The 25,445-nt window shown below is 44.1% G+C and overlaps 1 protein-coding gene across 4 annotated transcripts in view; it reads right to left on the reverse strand.

Annotated features, from left to right (window-relative positions):
- Nucleotides 1–10,452: 10,452 nt before the first annotated feature.
- The window catches only part of CBX5 (chromobox 5), a 38,810-nt gene continuing 23,817 nt past the window's right edge, over nucleotides 10,453–25,445 (reverse strand). For all 4 annotated transcript variants that reach the window (XM_019659765.1, XM_019659768.1, XM_019659767.1 and 1 more), the window contains exons 3-5: nucleotides 24,052–24,238; nucleotides 20,875–20,975; nucleotides 10,453–18,722 (exon numbers count right to left, since the gene is read on the reverse strand). In XM_019659765.1, the coding sequence (XP_019515310.1) occupies nucleotides 18,572–18,722; nucleotides 20,875–20,975; nucleotides 24,052–24,238 (439 nt within the window). In that variant the 3' untranslated portion in view covers nucleotides 10,453–18,571. The remainder of the gene's footprint in view (nucleotides 18,723–20,874; nucleotides 20,976–24,051; nucleotides 24,239–25,445) is intronic.

Raw genomic sequence — 25,445 nt, forward strand, 5'->3', positions numbered from 1 at the left:
GCCCTCCATCAGCCGCTCCTTAGGCTTACAACAAGGAGAGAGAGATCCAGGAGTTCTGACTTCCAGTTCCGAGCGCTGCGTCAGAGAACTGAAGGTCGTCCGCGAGTGGGTGAAGCCACCGGGGTAGGGCGGAGGTGGTTGGACACCTGCGGGCCCGGGTGCTCCAGGACCGCAGAGGGGACGCGGCGCCAGGCGCCCCCGCCTCCCAGCGCTGGAGCCTGGCGCAGGATTTCTCATTCTTAGCGCAAGGAAGACCCCTTGTGGCTGTTGTGGGAAGAGTCGGAAAGTAAAGGGGGACAGAGCAAGATGACATTCCTAGACTCCCTTCTAGGTCTTTCCTGAGGTAGGGACTTGTTCCCTAGGAGGCCTTGGTGACCAGTTGTGCCTAAAAATCCTTCACCCAATTTCCATAACCTCAAAACCCACAAAAGGAACTTCGGGAATAGTCTTTTCGCCGAATCGCAAGGAAAAATAAAAGAAACAGCAAGTGTGACTCTAGTTAGACTTTTGGAAGAACTTCTCCAGAAACGGATGGAAGCAGGAGGACGTACAGCAATGAAGGGGTGAAAGAAGACAGGCCTTCCCCACCCCTTCTCCGGCGGTGGGGAGAGAGAATTCTCTGGGGCTGGGACGCGTGTGGGGTTATCAGACCCTGACCTGGGGCTTCTCGCTCACGGGGTAGGAAGTAAGCTCTCACAGCAGGGGGCTCAGGTAGTGTCTGCGCCAGGGGCCTCCCCTCTGCCAACACCTTAGGCGGGATGGGGGAGTGCACAAGGTCATTGAGGCATGGGGGCAGAGAGGGGACCCTACGTTCGTCATGATAGACCGTCACGGTCCCAAAGAGGGACTGTTGGGGCAGGTAAGATGCACCCCCACATACACACCCTGTCTGAACTCCTTTGGAGAGCAGAAGAGCACTAACAATGCTGCTCCCCTTCCCCCACCCTTTGACGCTGCAGTGACTAAGCCAGGGCCCCAGTAACGCAATTTGCATATATTTGCATACCCAGCTGCTCACAGCTGCATCAGGCTTTGGGCCATAAATTCGTGGCGGGCGGCTAGGGCGAACTGGCTGCACGCAGGACGGGAGCTCTCTCAGCGCGCCGCAACCGCGCCAGTTCACGCCCCGGGTGCCGGCGTGTTCTCACGCCTCCCTGAGCAGTCGCCGGCTCTGCCCTGTCTGCCCCGCCTACCCCGGCTCGCGCCACCTTCCGGGCATTTGTTTGTCTCGCACAGCCGCAGGCTCAGCCTGAAACCCCAGATCCCCGTTCCTGCCTCTCTTGGGCTCGACCCGGTGTCTCCTGAATGTATTCACCTTTCTCTGACGCCTCGAGCCAGGTTTCTGGTCGGAGTTTCCTGCCAGGACTAGTGTGTAGCCCCTAGGTGGCAGTCCTGCCTTCGGGGGTACCTTGCTAAAAAATGGGTCTAATTATGGTCAACAGCTTAAAACTCTGTGGACTCCCTAAGCTTGCAGAATAAAGCTTATATTGTTCACTCTCGCCAACGAAAGCCTCTCGCATTCTGTCGGCATCCCTCTTTTCTTGATCTTTAGCCTTATCTCCTGCATGGTAGCCAGACGCACGCACACCACAGCCTGTGTTTTAGTTACACAAAACTGCAGGAGATTAATTAAACTTCGCATTAGCTCACAGCAGGGGGCTCAAGTAGTGTCCGCTCCCTCTGCCTGGCCTTTACATGAACCTTGTTTCCACCTGGACTGCCCCCTCCCTCGTGTCTGCTTGACAAACACGTTTTAAAATCAGTTCTAAAACATTCCCTCCTCTGGGGAGATCTCCCTAATTTCTCTCATCTCTGGCAATTTGTAATGACATCTATTAGCACTCACCGCATAAATGGTTGGTCTGTTGCACCCACCAGATTGTGGAGCTTCCTCAGTTAAGACAGGGACCATGTCTGTTCCTTGCTGTGTCCCAGTTCCCACAGAGCCTGGCACTAGAAGATGCTCAGAAATACTGAATGAGTGAGTGAATGAATGAATGAATGAATGAGGCTGCGATTTTCCAAGGCACCCGGAGTATGACACAAATACAGACACAGAGCTCTGCTGGTCCCAAATAGCCTTTACATGACATTTGTGGTCCCAAAGGAGAACCCCTTCCCCTTTCCTTTTGGGTTCAAACTGTTGCGCTGCATGACCTTGGAAAAAATTAACTTCCTCTATCTGAGGCTGTTTCCTCAACTGTAACATGGGAATAATATTAACCACTTAATAGGGACTTCATAATGATTGAATGAAATCGTTCACGAAATGCATACTATACGTCAAAAGTGTTGGATTCCTTGAGATTCCAGGCGGATGATGTGAGGATCTATCTCGCCCCCTTTCCCTGGGGAGGAGAGCACTTCCACTAACAATCTGAGCCAAGAAGTTTAAGGGACTGAGGTTTCCAGAACCTGGAATTTCACCAGTGTGCACTCTGCAGGAACACGTGGAATAAGCAAGACATTCATCAGCCGTGTGGAGGTCATACCTGCTTCTCAGCGGGGAACGATCCTTTCTGCTGTTCCCCTAATGGCTACCAGGGGGCAGCACAAACTCCCAAATCGCCTCAGGCTGCCTACCGCTAGAAGCCGGAGACCGGCCTAGGGCTAGGCCATACTCTTGAGAACCGAATCCTGGTTCCCACCACCCTTCCCTGACTTGACAACCCCCTACCAGGCAGGTCTTGATGTCCCATTTTCCTCCTCCCTTTTGCCGTGTCTCCTGTCTTTTCCGGTGGCTTTGCCTCCCTTAGCCAATTTACAGCAGACTCCCAGGCCCCCTAATTGCCCAACCTACCCTTGATCGTGGCCAATCTTATCCTAAGTAGGCATTCCAGGATTGAGAGGGGCACAGGAAAAGCCTCCGGATAACAGAACACAGCAGACAATTCTGGGGAAGACAGACTTGGGTTCCAGGCCTGGCTGTACTACTAACTGTGACACCTTGGGCAGATCATAAAGGGCTCAGTCTCCTCTCAGAGTTTCCTCTCAGAATTGGATGTTTAAATGCATTCATTGCATGGAAAGCTCCATTTGCTCTATGCTTGTCTTATTCAACAGTGATTTTTTTTTTACTCTGCCCAGTGTTTACCCTACCACTGCTTGGGCCATTGTTTCCCTCATACCAGCCCTATTTTTGGTCTGGTCAACTTCTTTGAACTGGTGCCAAGACCCAGCATCCTTAACCCTGACATCCCCTAGGGTACACACAGCGAGTCCTGTGTCACCGAGATGTGGTCTGGGTCCATCTTCACACAACACGAGGGTTGTGCCCAACATGGAGAAACAACATAGGGTTCCATCACACTCACATTTATAGAGCCCCACCAAGCATTTTTTCTGGGTGAGACAACTAACAGCTCAATTACCTTACAGGAAGCTCTGTGTGTGTGTGTGTGTGTGTGTGTGTGTGTGTGTGTGTGTGTGTGTGTGTGTGTGTGTGTGTGTGTGTGAGGGATTCTGACGTCCAAAAGAATAAGCACCATTGGACTCCCCAGCCCTCTCCCTCTCATCCCACAGTGAAGCTCTCCCTGCCAAGACTCTCATTACCTTCTTTCATGTGATGGTGACCAGGAGGTATGTGGACACAACTCAGGTGCCTCTTCCTCATGTGGTGCCTTTCCCTTCACTCCCTACCAGACCTCATCCTTCTCATCTTCCTTTTTACTCTTTTCTTTTTGTCTCCTTTTATACACCCACCTTTTCTATTTCCATTTCCTCTCTCCTCTCTTATGGGATTTCTTCCCATTATTCTTACCCTCTAGAAATCCTCTCTCTCCATCCTAAATGCTTTCCCCTGCTCTCCCAGGGAAGCTCTTCATCATCTCACTCCAATTTCCCTCTGTCTTCCGCGTTTCCCTTCCCAAACCCAAGACACCACCAGGGCTCTAATGATTTACGAGCAACTTTCTTGGAGATCCCAAACTCAGAAACCTACACCTGATGCTTCAAGGGACATAATGTGCAACCTCAACCTCACTGCTGGGACAGCGTCACTGATAAGGGTATTAAAACCAAGACAGTCCCATGTAGAAAGCAGGAGGGCAAGAGAGGACTTTGGGGCTGGGGCCAGCGGGGGTCAGACAGCCAGACAGTGGTCTTGCCAACCTTTGGTGTTCTTAGTGAGCTTCACACTTGTTGGTGATGATGGAGACAAATCCAACCTCCCTCAATGTTATAGCATGCTATTGTAAAAATTATGTTTACGTCCTTGTTCACTGTCCATCTGTCTGTAATGACCGTCCCCCAACACCAACTATGTCTTAGACTGTGAGCTCCAGAAGGCAGGGGTGACACGTGACTTGATTGGTGAAGCTCTTTGCCTCGAGGAGTCTCCAACATACTCAAGAAGAGGCAGCAGAAGACAAGTGGATACAAAGGGAACAGAGAAACAGCTGAGACCCAGAGATACAGGTTTGGGGTTCATGAGCCTTATTATAGGCAGTGGCTGAAATTGAGAGTGGATGAGCTATCTTAGGAGAAGGAAACGGTGGAATAAGAACAAGGGCTGAGAGTGGAACAGTGGAACCACCACTATTTATTTCAAAGGTATGAGGCTAAGCTGAAGTGGCCAGAGGTGGAAGGGGGACTTCCAGACCCCAGATCCTGATAGAATCCATACATAGTACATTAATAATAATAATTTCAAACAGTAATTGTTAAGAACACAGTGCTATGGCACTATTTTATGATAAGTAAAAAAAATGCAAAATGGTACACAATGCAAAAATAGGAATTTGTCTCATGGACAAAAATCTGGTCAAGCGCACAAACATAAAAATATGTATTATATGAATATAATAGGATTATGGGTTTTCCTTTTTTTTTAAAGATTTTTTTAAATTGGGGAATTGGGGAAGGGGAACAGTGTTGGGAAATTGGGGAAGGGGAACAGACAAGTTGCTGTCCTTTTGTTCTTCAGTCTAGTTGTGGAGGATGTCGCTTCAGTGGCCCATGTTGATATTATTGTTGCGCTCTTCCCAGGTGAGGCAGATCGGTCGCTGCCCAATGGACAGCCGCTCACAGGGGCTCTTGGCCGCTCACGCCAGCTGCCAGTCACTCACGGTAGCTTATGGCAGCCCACTGCAGCAGGGGCAGCAGCTGACGCCAACCCCAGAGACTCAAGGCAGCCTGACTCCAGGTCGAGCTGTTGTTCACCATCTTAGCTGTAGAGGGCGCAGCGTCTCTGGCCCTAATGTGGGATCCGAACCGGGGCCCTTCTGCTCAGAGCTGGCGTCCCAAGCCAACTCTTAACCAACGTGCCACTCGGCCAGCCCTCCAAGTTTTTCTTTTATTAATTTTTTAAAATGATTTTAATAAGAGACAAAATATCTCGTGAAAAATGAAACCATTACTCAACATTTGAGCTGAGTCCCCTCAGGAAACTGATACCCCAAAGTGGGGTAGGTGGGAACTAACCCAGTATCATACAGCCTGTGAATGGCCAACCTAACCAACTTGAATTCTCACCTAATGATTTTTTCCCAGTGCCTGGTTGTTCTGGGCGGGTGCTTTGGCTAATTCTGGAGCGAGGTCAATTGTGAACTTCTATTGCTTGCTAACCGCTCTCAATCCACACTTTATCCTGTCACTCTTCGTGCCCTTGGCCTTCCAATAGCATGCAGCTCCTGAGGCCCTCTCTGGCCTCCCTGTATTTTTCCACCTGAAGAGACACACTGCTCGTAATTTTCTGCTTCTGATCTGTATGGCTGTCCTGGTGCAGCTTAGAGCAGTTTCCTTCGTTTCCATCAATGACTTCTTCTTGACCCAGAGAAAGCCACAAGGCACATTCCAAAGTCTACCCTGAGTGCAATCCAAAGCACCTTTCAATCATAACCATAAATGATTTGGGGATTATCTGTCTTGAATTACCTAGGCCATTGCTTCCCCTCCATTAGAGTGACTCGGCTTGGGACTCAGTGGAACTTAATATAGTCTAATGAGCACAAACATATTCAATTATATTCAAATTAATACATCCCTCCAACTCTCATACACACACAGACCGGCCATTTCAATGGAGAGAGGGAGCTGTTTGCTCTATCTCTTCTTTGGAGACAACAACAGCCATTCAGTTCTAATGCGCACTAGGGTACCCCTATCTGCATCCAGTGAGACTGTACTGCCTAATGTCTCCCCCTATACATGCTCCCCTCTCCTGCCCTTCCTGGGACCACCTGAAGCAAGATTAGAGATCGGGGAAAGAAAACATCAGGATTCCAGGCCCTCCAGCCGCCCACACCAGAGTGAAAATTGAAATCATTCAGGATACAGAAGGGCCTCCTGAAGTAATCAAAAATATTTTTTAGATTTTCAGGGTGGTCATCCATTCCAGAGCAGACTGTTCTAACTCAGAACACATGAGGGTAAATGCTACATTGATTCATTGCCCGGAGCTCTTCCAAAGTGAAGTTCCATCCTCTGTGTCTGGGTGAGGAAGACATGCTGCCTGGAGGCAGAGGACGCAGCCTCCAGGTCCATGCAGGCCCCTCTGAGCTTCCACGGTCCTTGAATCCGTGTTCCGGTGGGTGCATGTGCACCCCCCACTCCCGCTCCCTGCACGTCATGTTTTTCCAGGCCTCTCATCTTCCATCCTTCATTTCATTTGTCTCCCAGTTTTTCACAGCAACAGCCTTGTGCCTCCTTCTCTCTTTCACCTCTATCCAAGTTTGCAAGTTCATCCCTAACCACCCAATCCAGTGCAATCCCAAATAGAAACTCTCCCCTCTCCTTTGAGCCAATCACCATTCCTCACCTCCCTCAGCGTTTCTCAACCTTTCACAGGGGTCGCCTAAGACCATCGGAAAACACATATGTTCGATGGTCTTAGGAACCGAGACACCGCTCCTCTATCCGTCTCCAGGCCCACATACGAGTACCTGGTGAAAGGGTCGTTCGACCCCCAAAGGGGTCGCGACCCACAGGTTGAGAACCGCTGCTCTACAAGCAGGTTGGGCCTGCCTTTTAGGGAGGAGGGAGGAAATCAGGGAAATGGTTTCTACCTGTCCATAAGCCCTGAGGTTGATGGAGTCAAAGGAAACCCCCAAAGAGGGAAGTTTTTATTCTCATGCTGAAAGGCAGCAAAAAATTCGGACAGAAGTAAGGATCTAATTGGTTTAGCTGGACACTAAAAAAACAGTGATTTCCAGTCTTGTTACAACTCCTGATGACTCCAGTCATCTCAAGGAGGGTTTGGAAATCCTCAAAAATGATTATCTTAAAATTTTTCACAGAAAAATACCACATAAATAACTGACTTTGTTTTTGTGGGGATGGCAAAGGTCTCTCTCACATATAAAATCACGAACCCAATTAAAATAGGAAGTTTTTACGTCTAAAATAATCCCTGTTTTAGACATCATTGCTGAAAGAATCAGTAGATCTGAGGATGAAGAGATGCTCCAATCCCCAGGAAAAAAAAAAAAAAGATGGCAATATTCCTGTTCTCCAACCTCCAAAGAGGAAGAGGAAAAATCTGAACTTTTTTTCCTCCTCTCAACACCTTCCCTCAAGCCCTCTTATTAGCTGTCTACTCCTAAAACAGGGATAGGAAAAAAGGCAAAGAGGAACTGGGAAGACGATTAAAAAAAGGGGGGGGGGAGTAACAGCAAGGACAATGAACAAAAGAAAAAGGGGGCGGCAAGCAAAAAGGGCAGAGAAAACATGGAAAGAGGGCTCATCCTACGTCCTGGTCTAGAAGCTGCTAGAAGCTGGAGAGATGAGCCCCCGGCCCTGCTCTCCAGGGAGCATCATGGCAGCTCCATCCCCTCTACCTTCCAGCTCCTCTGCAGACACCACTGGAATGATGAGGCAGGAACCAGAGAAAGCGGGTATGTGACAGAGGACAAAGGAGCACAGCCAGGCCCAGGTCTCTTCGAGCTGGGCAGCTGGGCTCTCTTGGCTCCTGCCAGGAACCAATGAAACATAAAGTAGGTTAGAGTGTGTGTGTGGGGGGGGGCAGGATGCTGCATAGTGGGGTGTTGCTTGGTACTGGAAATAGCATGAAGGAATGAATGGTCCATCCCACTCCCACATGGCAGACAAGGGTTTCAGTTTACCTGGCCTTCCTCCCCCTGGCTGCAGATTTCACACCTGTCTCCACCCCCACTCTTGTTGAAGATGTAGCAGCAGAATTTCATAAGCTGCAGTGATTGTGGCCACTACCTCAGCTCCCCACCAGCTTCCTTCCCCAGCAGCAGCAGGAAGAGGGGAAAAAAAGGGTGCAATAACCCCAAATCTTCTCATCTCAGCAGCCCCCCAATTTATTAGCTAACTCAATTCTCAGCATCTCTTCCTCTCTCCCTGGCTCATAACCAAATGATCACACAAGGCTTTCCTAAGAGGCATGAGGTTGTTGAGCTGGCATCGCTTCCCCCACCCCCACAGTCTGGGAGGGGGAGTCACATTATACACAGAAAGAGATGCACCTGTTTCCAGAAGTGGCATGGGGTAAAAAGAGCTTGTAAAGAGTCCCAGATTGTTGCAAGGAAGATAATCATTTGATGGGGTTGAAATTAAACGTCCAAATTGAGGCTGCTTATGGAATTTAAAGGGGGGTGGGGTGGTGGTGGTGGTGGAGAGAACATGGGGTGGAAGAGACCAGAAATAAAAAAGACAAACACACATGATATAGTAGACAAAGGGGAGAAACCATAAAAAAAGACACACAAATAATAACAGAAGCTGAGAGGAGAGCGCCAACACCTGGGAAGTAAGATGTTACAGCTGCAGAGGCGGCTGGGGGATGCAGGAAAGCAGAGTGGGAGGGAGGAAGCAAAGGCAGAGGAGCCAAGGTGCAGAGCAGACCCTTCCCCTCCTGTGCCTGCAGCCTGTCTGTTGACTTTCAGTAGGTGCGTCCACCAGGTTTCTCACACTCGTGTTTCCTTCATCTCTGCTGGAATAACAGTCCCAGTGTCTGTGCGGCACGCTCACGCCCACCAGTTGGCCTCAGCTTTTGCGTAGTCCCACCCCCCAACCCCCATTGCTCCAGGTCACTCAAGGCTTGGGTAGCAGCTTGGCGTGTCCAGACTGTAATGGGCCCCTCTCTGCACATGCTCATATGCAACAGCCCTCAACACTAGGCTGTCACCCCTAGCTCACACTTCCTCCCAAAGGCAGAGGATGCCTGGGGGGCTGCTTGCTCTAACAGGGCGATTCCAAGCTGTGTGCTCAGTGATCCAGCTAAGGAGACTCACACAGTGATTTTTCCCCTGGCTGTCAGTGCTGCATCGATTTCACTAGCTGTGCAGCCCTTTAGTGGAGACAAAAGGGGGGGCAAAATTGTCCGGCTCTGGGCATCTCCAGCGCACTGAGTTGCCACTCAGTGTGAGAAGAGTTATGGGAGCTGATGAGCTCATCTGAATGAGCACCAGGCAGGCAGAACCCCCCCACACACACACACACCCCGACACACTGGAGGGGAAAAACCAAGACACAGTTGTTTAGAAGTAGGAGTGCGGGTGTCAAAACCCTGGAGTCGTCTGATGGGCCCTAGGCACAGACAAAGTGGCGTGATGGTGAGAGAACTAGAAAGAGATCGAAAGGGAAGGGGGCAAGCAGTCCCAGTCTTCAGAGTCGGGAAATAAATAATGTCCAGAAGGGTCTGGCTCTGAAGTGGGCCAAATGGCTCTCCTGTCCCATGTTTATGGGGTCATGGACCATTAAACCAGCCAACCTACAGATGTCTTCATAAGACTTTACGAGATTAGACTGGGGAGACCCTATAACTCAGCAGCAAGAAGGGAAAACGGGAGGGAATTGCAGAGAAGAGATGGTGAAAATAAGAGAGCTCAGCTTACAGTCACATTTCAGTGAAAGGATGTCTGGGTTCTGGGATCCCTCTTCCTCATTTCTCTTCTGTTTCTGCCCATTGCCATTAGAATCAGAACCTCATCAGGCTTATCGTACGCAATAAATTCTTGATTATTTACATATTTTCCTTCCTAATCCAACTTCTACTTGCCCACCCCACAAACGATGTTCCTGACGCACAATCATTTGGTCCTCAGGGAAGACAGTCTCTTTGCTATTTGTAAAGCAAATCAGGAAGATAATAAAAGTTATTATTTACAAACTCATGTATATCGATTTTCAAACCTAGTTTAGACTGTCAATGTGGTTTCCCACAAATTCTAACAACCAGGAGCTGACTCTTTTAGGGGTCCCTGGGTTCCTAAAAGGTCATGTTTATTCTCTGAGTCACTGGCAGCAGAGATGAGCACGGAGACCAGGAGGGCATACAATCTGAACTGGTTAAGGGAACAGAGTAAGGAACAGGATACACCTTATTCAGGCTTTCGCCACCCTGTGGCTACTTGCAGAAAGTCATAGACGAACAATCCTTAGGAAAAAAGCCCTTGTTCTCCAAGTCTCACTGCTCTTTCAGAAGTGCATGGACCCAAATTAAGGAAGGGGTGTAAGACCCAGATCTCCAAACCACCACTCAAGATCCGTATTTGAAAAGCAACCATTTATTAGAACCAATACAAGAATATGAAAAGAGGGAAAAGAGGAGGGTGGAAGAGGGGGAGAGAATGAGGTCTGCATCGGATGTCAGTTGTGGAAACACATAAACTGCCTACTTTTAAACATTTACATTTAAAAGGCGAACATATATATGTCACTTATCCTAAAAAATTTAAAAATCAAAAGCAGACATGTTTGGCTGAAATAAAACCAAGAAACACAACCAAGACTCCCCCACAAACCAAAAAGTCCATAAAGAATTCAATTTCTAATGTTTCCGTTCAGAAACCTGGCTACAAAGTGTGATTTGTTTTGCTACTCAGGATGGTACAGAGTGCTGAGAGAAACCCAGCCTCTTGAGTCTCTTAGGTCCCACCTGTGGGAAGAGGTGGGAACGCCAGACCACTCAACTCCTGGCAAGTTGGCAGGATGTTGGACTGCGCTCTCCAGCCTCCAGAACTCCATAGAACCGCCTGGTGCCGCCAGTGCTGGATGAACCAAGGAGCCAAGTCCACAAAACATGGAAAACTAGAATGTGACTGCAGCAAGGGGCCAGGACCTTGTGCTTCTTCATGGGTTACACATCTAGGGCCAAGGAGAGGGAGAGGAAAGAGCCCTATCGGGAAAAGGAGCTGGCTGGGCCCCTGAACTGAGATGGAAAGTAAGGCTCTCAAGCTCACACCTAAAATAGAAAGTGTCCAAAGTTTTCCCAAACCAGATGAAAAAAAAAAGGTCAAAGCCAGGTTCAGACTGTGGACACAGAAAGAGATGAGAGATGCTGAATGTAGTGAATTGGATGAAGCTTTAAAGAGAATCAATGCCTAATTCTGAGTACTAACCGTATCTCTAGAAAAACCATTTTCCAATGTGGCTCTTTTTTGGTGGGGGCTGGAGGAAGTGGTTACATTTATTGAACCAGCTGGCTCCTATAGGGAGGGTGGAGGCTTGAGTACAGATACCAAGAAGGGGTGCAGTGACCCAGCTCTCCTGGGGTCAGTTTCACGAGGGATAAGCAATGATATAAATCAAACCCACCGTGTCTGCTCCAAGCCCATGGAGCTTGCAGGGAGAAACAAGCAGTAGCATCTCTGCCTCATGGTTTCCTAATCCAATGCTCTTGGGTCTGAAATGACCTCCCGTTGTGGATGTGAAACAGAAAATACTAAGTGCCTTCCCCCCAAAACATCCTAAGTAAGTCTGGACTATTAAGACTCCAACATTCACAAAAACACTGTCAACATCTGAACTAGCAGCTTCGATGAGGGGTGGCGGGCAGACTGTGCCGAGGTCACTAAGTAGTTCCAACCTTGGGACAGCTCAGTGAGGGCTAAAGCCTAGGTTAGGCCTAGACTTCGGCTCAAGGCATCCTCCATCGAGGACCCTAAAGTATTCTATCAACTTTGATTTACAATGCCTCACAACACCCCTGTGAGGTAGTCAGTATTATTACCCCCATTTGACAGATGGGGAACTGAGGCATTGAAAGGAGTGACTTGCCCAAGGTCAGCCATTGTGAATCAGTTGAAGAGGTTGGCACAGTCAGCATCCACTCAATTACTTCACTCCCTAGAGCACACTTGGGAACAGAAGGAAGCTGGTAAGTACCCTCACTCTGCAAACAAGATGAACTCAATCAACTCACAAGTGTTAACTGAGGGCTATTATTCATCAAGCACAATGCAAGGAACCTTGGAGGAACAAACTGCTTCTGAAAGCCATGTGTTAATGGGTATTTTGAAAGTAAAATTACATTTTAAACGTTAAGGCGAAGGACTAAGTCACACTGATTCCCCCAAGTTCTGTACTAAGTAACCCAAATTCTTAAAATCCAGAATGAAGCAACAAGACCACATTCAAGCGGAAGCTAAGAACTGGTTTCCCCAGTAATGGTCTTGGTAGTGCTCTGAGCTTCAAGGTTGATGGGGAAGGACCAGCAACAGTGGTGGCGGCAGCAGCAGCAGCAGCAGCAGCAGCAGCAACGCCATTTACAGGCTAAACTGGGAGCACAGACATCCTAGCACCACCGACCATCCTCCTGCTGCTTCGCTCCCCTGCCCATAATGCCCCGAGGTCAGCCTCTCTCCAACCTTTTCTGCCTCAGCTCTCCTGCAGGAGTTGCAGTATCTTCATCAACAGTTCAAGATAAAGGACATAAATGGTGACCCCTACTTTTCAATTCAGGGAGGAGGAGTCAAGTTTTCTCTATACTAGTCATAAGACTCTTGTAATATTCTTTCCTCCTGCCAGAGGCGTAACTCTTTAACAAAAGAAAGGCAAAACATAAAACACCTTTCCCCCCTCCTTTGGATTTACAGTAGATTCTGACAGAGATCATTATGACCCTTATTTTAAAACGAGGGGGACAAAACTAAATCCACAGCCAGCCCTGGTTTAGAACCAAACACTAAAGCTACTAGAAACTGCAAAACACTGACTTGAGCCTTAAAAGTGCTGTGACACAGATTAAACTCGATCTTCTCTAATCTCTCAATCTGCAGGCAGGAAGCCCACCCCACCCCCCTTTCCTCCGTATCCCCTCACAGTGGCTAGAGTGGCAGGAGTCTGCATACAGAAGCTCAAAGAATGATTTATCAGCACACGGGCTGTAGTGTTCACCAGGGATACTCTAGTTCTAGGAAGGACCAATCATTCCAAGACCTAAATATAAACCTTTTTCACTGATTGCTAATCACACTGAACAAGTCCAAATGATGATCAAGTTCAAGACTGATTAAAGTGGGAATGACATTTCAGGTTCAGTCTGTGTTTGGAATTCCTCAAAGTGTGACAAACTGGCCACTGGGGCCTGGATCAACCGTGAGGGTCACACCTGCCAATGCCAGGGGACATCACACATACAAAAAATACAGAATGGCAAGATAAAAAGTTCATTGCATTCAATTTGGCCTAATTTCTTGATAATAGTTTCCTATTAGATTTTCTGATTAATACTGATGGCTCTTACCTAGGCTGCGATAATTAGGTTTTGATCTATTGTGACATTAATGATCACAATCAGTTGACTTTGAAATTGTCTTAATTAATGGCTCTTCCCTTGTCAGTTGCCTCCAGTGCAGGTTCCGTCCCCTCCCCCACCACTTGTTTTAACTCCTTCTCTTACTGATCTTAGAGACAAATAGCATTTGGAGGATCACTTTCTTCCCATAAACCAAGATTTTAAACTATTTTAAAACATTTCTCTGACAGAGGAACAATATGAGATGGTTAGGTGAAATGAGGATCGGGATGAAAAGGCAAGAGAACATGCTGTCAATGAATAGGAAAAAAATCCATCTTAGAAAGCCAAAGTCAAGCATTAAGTTAAAGTGGCAATGACAAGTTGATGTAACTCTAAAGACAAGATGAGGTAGTTTAAAATTCAAGAAATCCAGCGCAAGCAAAAAGAAACTAGAATTGTTTTTATGAAGCTATCCAAAGAGCCTTCACACTTTAACTGTCCTGAAGTTATTCTAATTCCTGGGAATTCTGACTTCCAATACTAGTCAACTCTCAATGATCCAAGCAAAGGAGCTTTTTCTTGTGGTCAGAACTAAAACATTTCTTAAGGTCCGACTGTTTCTTAAGAAGGCTAGGCCCCATCCTAGATTAAATCCAAAATTCTAGAGTATGTGGATTTTGGGGAGGGTTTCCACATAATTGACATGTCTCTGCTTAGAAATCACTCTCTTGCAGTGTTAAATAAAACTACACGGCCCAGAGTAGATGCCCAGGTATTAACAGATGTGCCCCCAGGATGCCTTTTTAGCAAATCTCTTGTCATTGCAAAATGTCCGTTTTAGGCTAAAAGCCAGCTTTATGTTAATTCCTCCAAAAGGGGTAAGAAACTGAAAAAGGTGTGAGCTACTCCATGAGGAACAAATGTTACAGAACCCACAATAATGTAACATAACTGAATCCGCAATATAGTTAATACTTTCCACGAGCAAGGATGAAATATACCATTAAATACTTTGGCAAAGAGCACAAAATAGGGACCGAAATTTGGGGTTCTAAATCCCCACTCACCTGTTGTTCCCTCAGCAATAGCAGCATTGCTAACTAACCTTCTGTTACCTTTATTTTCTGAAATAAAACAAGCCCTTGTTGTGGTCTATCTATGTCCAGTTAGCTCAGTTCATCCAAAATCGTAGGTCTTTTCCACACATGAACCATGTTACCCACTTACTTAAGGGCCACAAACTATATCAACCAGCTGTCGATCTCTGTCCCCAATCAGAAATGTGTATCCATTTAAAACATTTATTATACTTAACTATTAATAGTTTATTCCACACCATTATGAGAGTTCCTTGAGGTCATGGACTGCATCTTTTTGAACTTTGTATCCCCCAGGCCAAAAAATGTTTGTTGAATGCATGTTGATCTAACACTAATGTGGATGAAATATGGATGGCTCAATACAAACCCACCATTATTAATTGGGAGGGAGCACCCAATTCTTAGCAGATGCTCTTGGGTGCAAGGCTGGTAACATCTCTATTTTTGAAAACAGAGCTTTTATGATCCGTGGTAACGCCAACATGAACAGGAATGCACTGGATCCAGACCTTTCCTCTCTCCACCTTGCTACAGGTATGCTTGCTTGGTGGCCTGATTACAAAGGTACAGACCTCAACATTACTGTTTACTGTAAAAATCTAAACCAAAAGGAAGGAGCCATGGGTGCAAAATAAGCTTTTCCTTTGACCTAATTTGTGAGAAACAATTTCCACATTTCAAATCTAATGACACAACCCTTTCTGGGGTTCTCTGGGGTCATTGCTAAGTAGTATTTTAGGCCCTTGAGTTCAAACCCTAAGGGCAAAGACAACCCTTCCCTAACCCAAACACAGATCCCTCTGTATTTTAGGTGAGCTGGTCAAATATAGATCCAGTAAAATCACAAAATGAAAATCCCAAGCACCTCCCCAAGGCCCTATGATCTGACCTGAATATAAGGTAAGTGGACAGCAGGGTGGCTACAGAACAGGAATGAAGAGTTAAGAATAACTGCCCAAGCTATGGGAACAGGACCAACCTTTCATCAACTACAAAAAGTGGCACACAGATATGGCTGGGGGACAGCCAAGGACCATCAAGACTTTTGAGTGTTAAGGAGCACCACAAGGTCCAAATGGCTCCCTTGAGCAGAAAAAAACTGGACTGCAAGAAGAAAAATGATATGGCTCTCTCCAGTTTAAAAATGGGTGCTTCCATCAGGGTGATATTCCCCAACAGCTGATCTTAATGTGAGGGCAACAGCCCAGCCCAGGGCTCAGAAAAGCAACTACACTGACCTTGGTAGGCTCTGCTGGGAAAGGGTCTACCACAATATATTCTGTGAAAGACAGACCCGTGAATGCTGATTACTAAAGAAATTCATCATTAGAAAAATGTTTTGGAAGGACTAAACATGGAAAATATAGAGCACCTGAGGCCTAGATGTTTAAGAGTGCTTAGCCCACGGCTACTAACTCTTCTGAAAGGAGAAAACCTCGTGAAAACAAGTTTCTGTTTGAGTTTGCAATTCTCCAAGGGCCAGGACAGCTCCTTAGCATTACAAATGCCGGAGGCAGAGGCAGGCATCTGGTTTCCTTTCTGCTGAGGGCTGAAATCCACACTGGCCTCTGGCTCCTACATTCCTATAGAAGCAGCCTGTGGACAGGCAGGGAGAGAACAAAAGTTGTTTTGGCGGCACTCAGTACAAGACCATGATTCAATAAACTGTGGACAGAAAAAGATGAATGGGATGAAGAGTAAGGTATTAAAGGGGTGATGAATAGATAATACTGGGGTGATTTTGTTAAAAGAAAATTTTGATGTCTTAAATATTGCCTATAACCCTGGCAACCACGTGTCCCAGGTTTCTCAGCATCCATCGTACAAAATTGTTGTTTTGTCCATATGCTAGATTTTGGTAAAAATATGGTCACTGTAATTTACATGCCCACTGCTCCTGGAAGACACAGACTGGCTACATGGATAAGCTGTCATTTTCTCCACCTGCAAATTGAGACCCAGATCACCTCCTCAGAGGGGCTCTAGCCTCCTTTCGTCCTATCTTTGTCTACCCTAATATCCTTGGTTGCCTGTATGACAACTCTATTTCCTGACCATCCTTTCTTTTAGATAAGTAGTTACCTAGCACTTGATCTAGGCTTTTAATTCCTTCAGAGAGTAAAGGAAAATGGAGATAAAACTCCTATCCATTTGAGGTATGGGGTTATGAGTTCTTAATCACATTACCATTCAGAAGGATTTTCCTGGATGACTTAAACCAAAATCTTCATTGTTCCAGGCTGTCATGTCACTGCATCAACAGCTGTCTTCCCAACCGTGCAGTATAATTTTTGACATAATTTATATAAGCACACAATTCAATCAGCAGCTAAGCAGGGAAGCAATGTTAACAAATGCTATGAATGGGTATATGATTTGCATATTATTCGGCTCATCTGTGGACTAGAGCAATCTATCCATTCCCCTCATAACTCTGAATAATCTAGAAATGGTTGAATGCTCCTTGCCAGACAGCTATGTTTTAAAAACCGAAGCAACAAAAACCTCAGTGGCTGGTGAACTCTAGAGTTAAGGCTATTTCAAGCATTTATTATTTCCTCAGCTTTGGGGCTGGGACAAGGATGCTCAAAACCCTGCTATTTCCTTACTTTTAGTCTTGATTCTCTAGCCCCCCCTCAACTAAGAAAAAAAGGGTAAAGAGAAATAGGGCATCTCATGATAGCTAAAGGCAGAAGGTTATGATCAGAAAAATAAACTCTCAATATAATGGCAAAACAGGAGGCAGCCAAAGGGAAATATTTTGCGGAGTAGGGAGAGAAGGTTATGTCAACATGCTAATGCCAGGGCTTGGCACTCTCTGAGGTGATAGTCTTCCATTGAAATGCATTTTTAAAAAGACAGAACTAAGAGTTTGAGGGTGGAAGGAGGAAAGCATTAATACTTTGGGGACTCTTCGCAAATCCAGGAGTCAACAAAGCAGGAAATTTAGAACTATAAATGCTATGAATATTTAAAATTGGTATTGTGGCCAATGGTTCCCCTCTAAGAATTCCCCACTGAAAATAATGACATGGAGAGGAAACTTGGGTCCACTGAGAAGTGAGGGACAGGTCTGAAGCCTCTTTGGTTAACAGGAATGCTTTGGGAGGCCACAAAAGTTGGCAGGGTTGGAGGGTGCCTAGCACCTTGGCACAAGCAAGCACCAGGCAGTCACTCACACCTACATAAATATATAGTCCAAATGTGAGGGATGGAAGGAAATAATACATATATACCACATGTGATAATAAAGACAACTGAACCCTACCCATCATCCTCATGTACTAATAGCCAAAAACCTCCACAGTTAATAATCTTGTCATTTTATGACAGACTACGCCATCGTGCAGAAGCAGAAGCAGGGATTGCTAAGAAACAAGGCCAACAGTCCTGGGGCTAAATGGAGTGCCTTAACAAATCTGAATGTAAAATTTCAAGTCCTCCAAAGGATGGAGCTATTCTGGGAGGATGGGTGAGGACGAACAACAGAGGGTGGTCCAGAAGACCACACCAGGAACCCTGTATTCTCCTGGGTAGAGCTGAATGAAGTTGGGAAAGCCCCAACAGGTAGGCAGTTGCTATTGGCTTTTTAAAAAGATGGGCACCATCTTTTCCATCCCAACATCTCAAAACAAAGGCTAGCTGGTCATCAACATGTTCAAAGAACCAAAATTCATCATCACTGTAACAAAATCCCCCAATCTAAAAAGTGACCAACCCTGAAAAGATCAAGACTCTAAGGTGATTAAAAAGTTAAAATTCATCTTGAGGTCACAGGGGAGCAGAAAGATCAGGGCAAAGGAAAAAATTATGGGAATTACACACAGTATGTAAATGCCTGGTCTTCACAGAGAGACACTTATCATGAATCAGACCATCAGTTATGTTACAAGAGAACCAATACCAACATTTCTCCTGTGGAGCACAGTGATAAGCACATTTTTTATGGATGTGTTTGGGATAGAAGGGGATGGGGAGAAGGAAGGGGAAACAGGGAGGTGAATGTATTATGTACAAAGAGAAATGACAGAGACCACCCCTTCCTTTAGCTCTTTGCTGTTTCTTTCTCTTTGTTTTCCGCATCCTCAGGATATGCGTGCCACGTCAGTCTCTCTTCATAAAATGCTATCACAATCTGTGGACATTTTACATTAGCTTCTTTTGCAAGAACCAGGTCTGCTTCATCTGTGTCTTTCCTGGGGAGAGAGAATAGGAGACTTAAAAGGAGAGAAAGTAAGAGTAAAGAGTCTGCCCAAATATAGGTTTCTGTCATTATCTGGATTTAGCTGACTTGATTTCCTCTTCATCCTGATTGCAGTGAGAAGAGCCCTACCAGTTGAATCTTTTCAAGAAGTTTAAGTAAATGAATTAAATTACAGTAGTCCCCCCTTACCTGCGGTTTTGCTTTTTGCAGTTTGTTACCCACAGTCAACTGTGGTCCAAAAATATTAAATGGAAAATTCCAGAAATAACTAATTCTTAAGTTTTAAATTGTGCACTATCCTGAGTAGCATGATGAAATTTCATGCTATCCCACCCGGGATGTGAATAATCCCTTTGTCCAGCATCTCCATGCTGTACATACAGTAAGACATCGTGAGAGAGACCACATTCACATAACTTTTATTATAGTACAGTGTTATGATTGTCCTATTTTATTATCAGTTATTGTTGTTAATCTCTTACTGTGCCTAATTTATAAATTAAACTTTACCACAGGTAGGTATGTATGTATAGGAAAAAAACATAGTACATATAGGGTTTGGTATTATCCATGATCTCAGGCACCCAGGGGGAGTGTCTTAGAATGTATCCACCATGATAAGGGGGGACTACTGTATTACTGAGTATCACTTAACTACTATACTTCATCAGACAGAAACAGAAATTTTCACAGCTAGAACTTAGTTGGAAAAGAGCAGGCTTAAAATTAAATTATATAAATTCTGCTCCCATAATTTTTATTTGTATGAGTGAACACACAATCAAACCTACATGCAGCCCTATTGAATATGCATAAATTGACCAATCCAGTTTCTGGATCATCTAAGTGAAAGCATCCTAACACTCCTCTTCTTGTGGCCTTTTCTTTTCTTTTTTTTTTCTTATGGCCTTTTAAATATTCATTATCCTTTTGGTCAGAACTGTGGTTTGGAACAATAAGAAAACAGAAATTTAAGTCAGAAACAGTACTTATAAAAGGGAGAGTAGGAAAAATGTAAAATCTAGTACTAAAAATGAAATGTAGGAATTAGCTGCAAATTTCAATTACCCAAGTTACACAAACTCTGCTACCACGTATAACAAAAAAATCTAGCAAGTTCCTTAACCAGGATTCCAAATAAAAATAAAAAAAATGTTTTAAATCAAAATTCCACTGGGATGTGAGCAAGGACTACTCCTTTTCTAGAAAATGAGATGTTTAATTTATAGTGTTAAGTATTCTAAATGAGGAGGGTGAAAACATGGCTTAGAGCAGATACTCAAATTTAGACTGTGGTGGAAAGCTAGTTAATATATAACTGTAAATCATAAGTAGCACATTGGCTGAGTGGGAAAAGCAGTCAATACAGCTCCTTACTTCTGAAACAGTATAGTGATTCTTAAAAAATCAGCTTCTGGGTAATTTACCAGCAAAATTTTGATCAAATAAAATGTTAAGATCATACAACTTTTAAGGTAATTAGCTTCCTCAGCGGCACTGTAGCATGAACTCTCTCTTTAGAGACCAAACTTAAATCACAAGCTCAGAATACCTGGAAATAGGCAGGTAGTAAGGGCCACACCATAAACCACCCTGTCTTTTAGAAACCAAATTGAGGGGAAGTAACTACACTTTCCTCTAAGAGCCATTCCCTCTACCGGATGAAATAACTTGTGCTTTGGCCAGTATTATTCTTAATGCTTTTTGTTGAGATTTTCTCTTCTAAACATTATTCAGTGGTCTTAGACCTCAGTGATGGCAGAAAGCCTTACTCAACTCCTATCCCATGGCCACAGGCTTATGGTCTAACGGTAAATGATTCAGAACTGTGTAAAAAAAATGGTTAGGTCATGTTTATATGTTTCGTACCTCAAATGTACTTTTTCTGGTGTGTGGGCTAATATAATATAATTTGGCTTTATACCAAAGCTTGAGAATGTCTTGAATTCATTCCAAACCATAATTCCCATTTAATACTGACAGCTGGTGTCAGTTAAAGATCCTTGACAATCAAAATTCTTGGTTGAGGAATATGCTGTCTTCCCTCCCTATCTTCTATACAAATTCAAGTCACTGACAAACCCCCCCCCAAAAAAAAACAAAAACCAACCCACAATTGTAGAGTGAGACCCAATCTCTCTCACCATTTCATTAGGAACATTAAATCGCCACAGGAATCTGTTGCCCCAATGATCTTTTCTGGTTCCAGTCCTCTCTCAAAGCCCCGAGCGATATCATTGCTCTGCTATAAATAGAAGATGAAGAAAGGTTACAGCTTGGAGAAACAGTAAAAACCTCCCTGTTTCTCAGCTCAACAAAGCACAACCTAAACTAATAGCACCTGATACCATTTTTATCACCAGTTCATAACATTTTTTAAATTTAAGAAATACAATATTGGGTCACCCAGAGACAGTGATGCCAAAAGATATTTGTGCAGGAAGATGCAGCTGTCCTTCCAGTATTCCTTCAAAGGATTAGAAATGGCCCCTAACACTCTTTAATATCCCTTAAAATATTCTGGAGTCATATGAGAACTCCTCTCTCTACTCTAATCTCCTTAATGATATAAATTGACTACCCCAAATTGCTTCTGAGATGAAAACAAGTTCATGTTTACTCAAACTAAATGCTTTTTCGTTTTATAAACTTCAAATACACCATGAATCTCAATCTTAATTGTTTTAGACTTTTAGTTTACCTAACACTAACCAGTATTTTTACTACTTCTTTTCACACAGTCATCTATATTTATGAAAGAACAGATGTAAGAGCGATCCAAGGAAGTACCGTAAAATAGCACATTTCTTTCAGAGCTCACGTACTGCAATATGCAAGCACTTGGAAAGAGGCCGTGGTCTGTACCTATCCTTTCCTGATGTGGATGAGTCATTAGCATGAGAGAGTAGAACTGGACAGTGATTTAAAACAAAGAAACTGATAATTCTATAGGGGATTATTCAAATTTGGTCAGAACACAATCATGCAATCTAGACAAGGGGCATAGGGTCTGATTCAAGTGTGGTGGCACTGGTGAGAGCAAAATGGCAAAAATTTATAAAAACCAGGTAATTTAAAAAACCTTATTACAGAAGATAATGCAAGCTTACTACTGGCAATGCAAAAAAAGATTTAAAAAACACTGTCCAACTGAACTAATCTCAGATGTCTGATTTTCGTAATAAAATCTCTTTGATCTAACGTTCACTTTGCTTTCTTCTGAGAGATACAAACATTCAGGGTCCAGGTGGTCCCCAAAGATACCAGAACCCACATTGGGAAGGAAATGCTATGCATGGATTAGGGGAGATACTGACTGAAAAACATAGCCTCTTTTGGGGGCGCTTAAGGGGAGGGGGTTCCCAGATGTGCACACAGCTGCTCACAGCTGGAATGCTGGCGCATGAACTGAGTCGTAAATCATAGCTGGCGGCTGAAAACAGTTTGCCACATAGGGAGGGAAGGAAAGAAAAATGTTCAAGCTGCTGAAAAGGAGCCGAGGCGAGGAAAATGCTAAAATCATCACACAGGCAGTAATCTTAAATCATGCATAATGCCGACTAACAAATTTCTTCTGCAGTGGTCTAAAGAAAGAAACTCAATCCCCTCCTGTACCTTTAAAACATACAATCACCTATCTTCCCAGCTGCTTAACTGACAGCCACCAGCACTGCTGAGAATGCTGTCAGGGGCCCCAGGTGAACATTACAATGTAAGGGACGTGTGGGGGTTATTTTCAAGGTCGGCAGCATCAGAACCTGTCCTAGGAACAAAACTCTGCATTGGCCAGTGGCTCTAAGCCAGGATGCTCCTTTTTAAAAGGACAGAAGCCTTAGGTTGAGGAAATACACACTATATGTCACAAATGGCAACTCAGAGGTCTTATGCTATGTTGTTTTTCAGTCTCTTTATTTAGCTAAAGAATTAATCAAATGACAAAAGCCAGAATACAAAGGACTAATAAAAAAAGGTGATGTATTATAAAATTGTACACCTGAAACTTATATATTATTTACCAATTTTACCCCAATAAATTTAATTTTAAAAAAGAACGAACCAAGTCTTAGCTCCTTAGAGAAGGAAAGGTATTCTCAAATTTTTTATCGGTAGTTTATCATAATGATATACACACCTCACAATAACAAAATTAATGTGGGAAACAAATAAGGAGACAGACACAAACCCATAGTCCATTCTCACTTGCAGCCTCCAATCTTTCACTCTTATTTCAATCCTTTTTAGAAAGCTGGTCTCCCACTTTCTCTCCTATGGAGACCAGGAATCACTTGTGTAGGTCTTTATAAAATACTGATGCCTAGATCCAAACCACAGAAATTTGAATTTAACTGGTCTGGGGTACATTTTGGGCATTGGAAGTTTTTAAAAGTCCCACCCACACCCCGTGATTCTAATGTGCAGCCAGACCTGAGAACTAACGCTCTAGAAAGATTGGTATCCAAGTAGAATGAAGATAGATAGGGATGCTTATGACAGTGATGCTAGATGATTCAGAAGCAGACTTAAGCTTTTATTTTATTAAACTTTAAGGGTATGATACATCCTTCACCACAAAAGGCTTCACAACCTTGAAATAAATGAAAGGAGTCGAAGCTGGGAGGGTGGGATGTGTGCAGTGTGCACAGATGGAAAAGATATAGAAGAAAAAAGAGAGGCAATAACAGTGTTTATGTTAGTTACTTCAGACCTAATGATCAGAAGGACTAACGCAACTGAAAAACACCAAAACTTCATAAACAGACTTTATAAACTGAATTAAAAAACTCAAAAGGAGGATGAAAATTAATTTATGTGCAGTACACAGAAATAAGATCAAAAGAGAAGATAGCACTGAACTGTACACTTTAAAATGGTTAATTGTATGTTATGTGAATTTCACCTCAATGAAAAAAAAAGAGAATATAAAGGTTTGAACATAAGGGCTATTTTTGGAACAAAAGAAAAAAGGAAGTGAAGTGGTAAACATTTTAAAGCCCTTTTCTATTCTTAAAAAATTCACCAAAGACCCTTTATGTCTAAGATAACTTAGCCTTCTTCTATGGAGAAGACAGAGAGTGGTTGAATGTTTTAAAGGGATTTAATTTTGCCACGTTAATACAGTTCAGTGTAGCTATATTACATTTCTCATTCAGCCAGGAGGGGGCACTGTAGTTAATCAACATACCTCCCTGGAAGCTCTTTTGTTCAACAATTTTACCTTGCAGGCCATCCTTAGAACAGAAATAAACAAAATAAGGCTTTTTTGGAGGTAGGAAGGTGTGCGGCAAAAGAATAGTTTGGGGAAAAGGGGAAAGGAAGCTTACCTCTCTCTTTTTTTTGGTTTTGATATCATCAGCACTGTTCGAGAAACTGGATTTCCTCTTGTTACTTTCTGACTTCTCCCTGGGTTTGTTATTTTCGCCCTCCTTCATCTTCTTATACTTTTTCATAAACTCAGAAATTAGCTCAGGGCAATCCAAATTTTTCTCCGGTTCCCAGGTATTGTGCTCCCTGGGCAAGAAGAACGGAGAAAAAAGGAAAAGAATGAGGTGGAGAGGGAAATTCAACGCCTTAAAGAGGACAAATAGGCAAAAGGAAAAAACCCTATACTTAAAGGAGACAAATTCGATCCTAGAAATCTACCCAAAAGAAATGAAAAAATATATAAACAAAAAAATTGCACACAATCATTCATACCAGCATTTTAATAGCCAAAAGACAGAAAACAATTCAAATGTCCATGAACTAGTGAGTGAATAAACAAAATGTGGTACATCCACACGGATCAGTATTCAGCAACGAAAATGAATACAAAAACTAATATACACTACAACATGGAAGAACCACAAAAACATTATGTCAAGTGAAAGAAACCAGATGCAAAAGACTATATACTGTTTGATTCCATTTATGTGAAATATCTAGGAAAGACCAATTTAGAGACAGAAAGCAGATCAGTGGTTCCCTGGGTCTGGGTCTGGGTTTTGGGATTAACCACACAGGGGCTCAAGGGAATTTGAGGAGGTTACAGAAATGTCCTAAAGCTGCAGTGTGGTGACAATGGCTCAAATATAAATTTACCAAAAAAAATCACTCAATTGTACACTTCCAATGAATGATTCTTATAGATTATAAATTATACCTTAATAAAGCTATTAAAAACTCAAATAAGAATTCTGCTTTACAAGTGGCAAAATGTGATTTAATACATATAATCATCTATGCAAATTGGGAGAATAACCTAATAAATCATGCACCCCCAATTTAGACTGCCTTACATATGTTACTTATACTTTGAAGAAATGTCAACAAAGTATTGGAAGATTGGAAATAGTTATTTAGAAAAAAAGCAGTAAGGGCTTAAATCATTAGAATATAGACAGACGATAAGAAGACTCAGGGGCCGGCCGAGTGGCGTGATGGTTAAGAACTGGCTTGGGACGCCAGAGGGCCCTGGTTCGAATCCCACATGAGGGCCGGTGACACTGCCCTCTACAGCTAAGATGGTGAACAACAGCTCGACCTGTAGCTGGGCTGCCATGAGTCACCAGCGACTGCATAGGCTGCAGCCCCTGCTGCAGTGGGCTGCCATAAGCTACTGTGTGTGGCCGGCAGCCAGCGTGAGCGGCCGGCAGCCGGTGTGAGCTGCCAAGAGCCGCTGTGAGCGGCCATCCAGAGGCCAGCGACCAATCTGCCTCAACTGGGAAGAGCGCAATGA

Source organism: Hipposideros armiger, unplaced genomic scaffold (genome assembly GCF_001890085.2).
Source record: "Hipposideros armiger isolate ML-2016 unplaced genomic scaffold, ASM189008v1 scaffold_303, whole genome shotgun sequence".
In the NCBI taxonomy this organism is placed as follows: domain Eukaryota; kingdom Metazoa; phylum Chordata; class Mammalia; order Chiroptera; family Hipposideridae; genus Hipposideros; species Hipposideros armiger.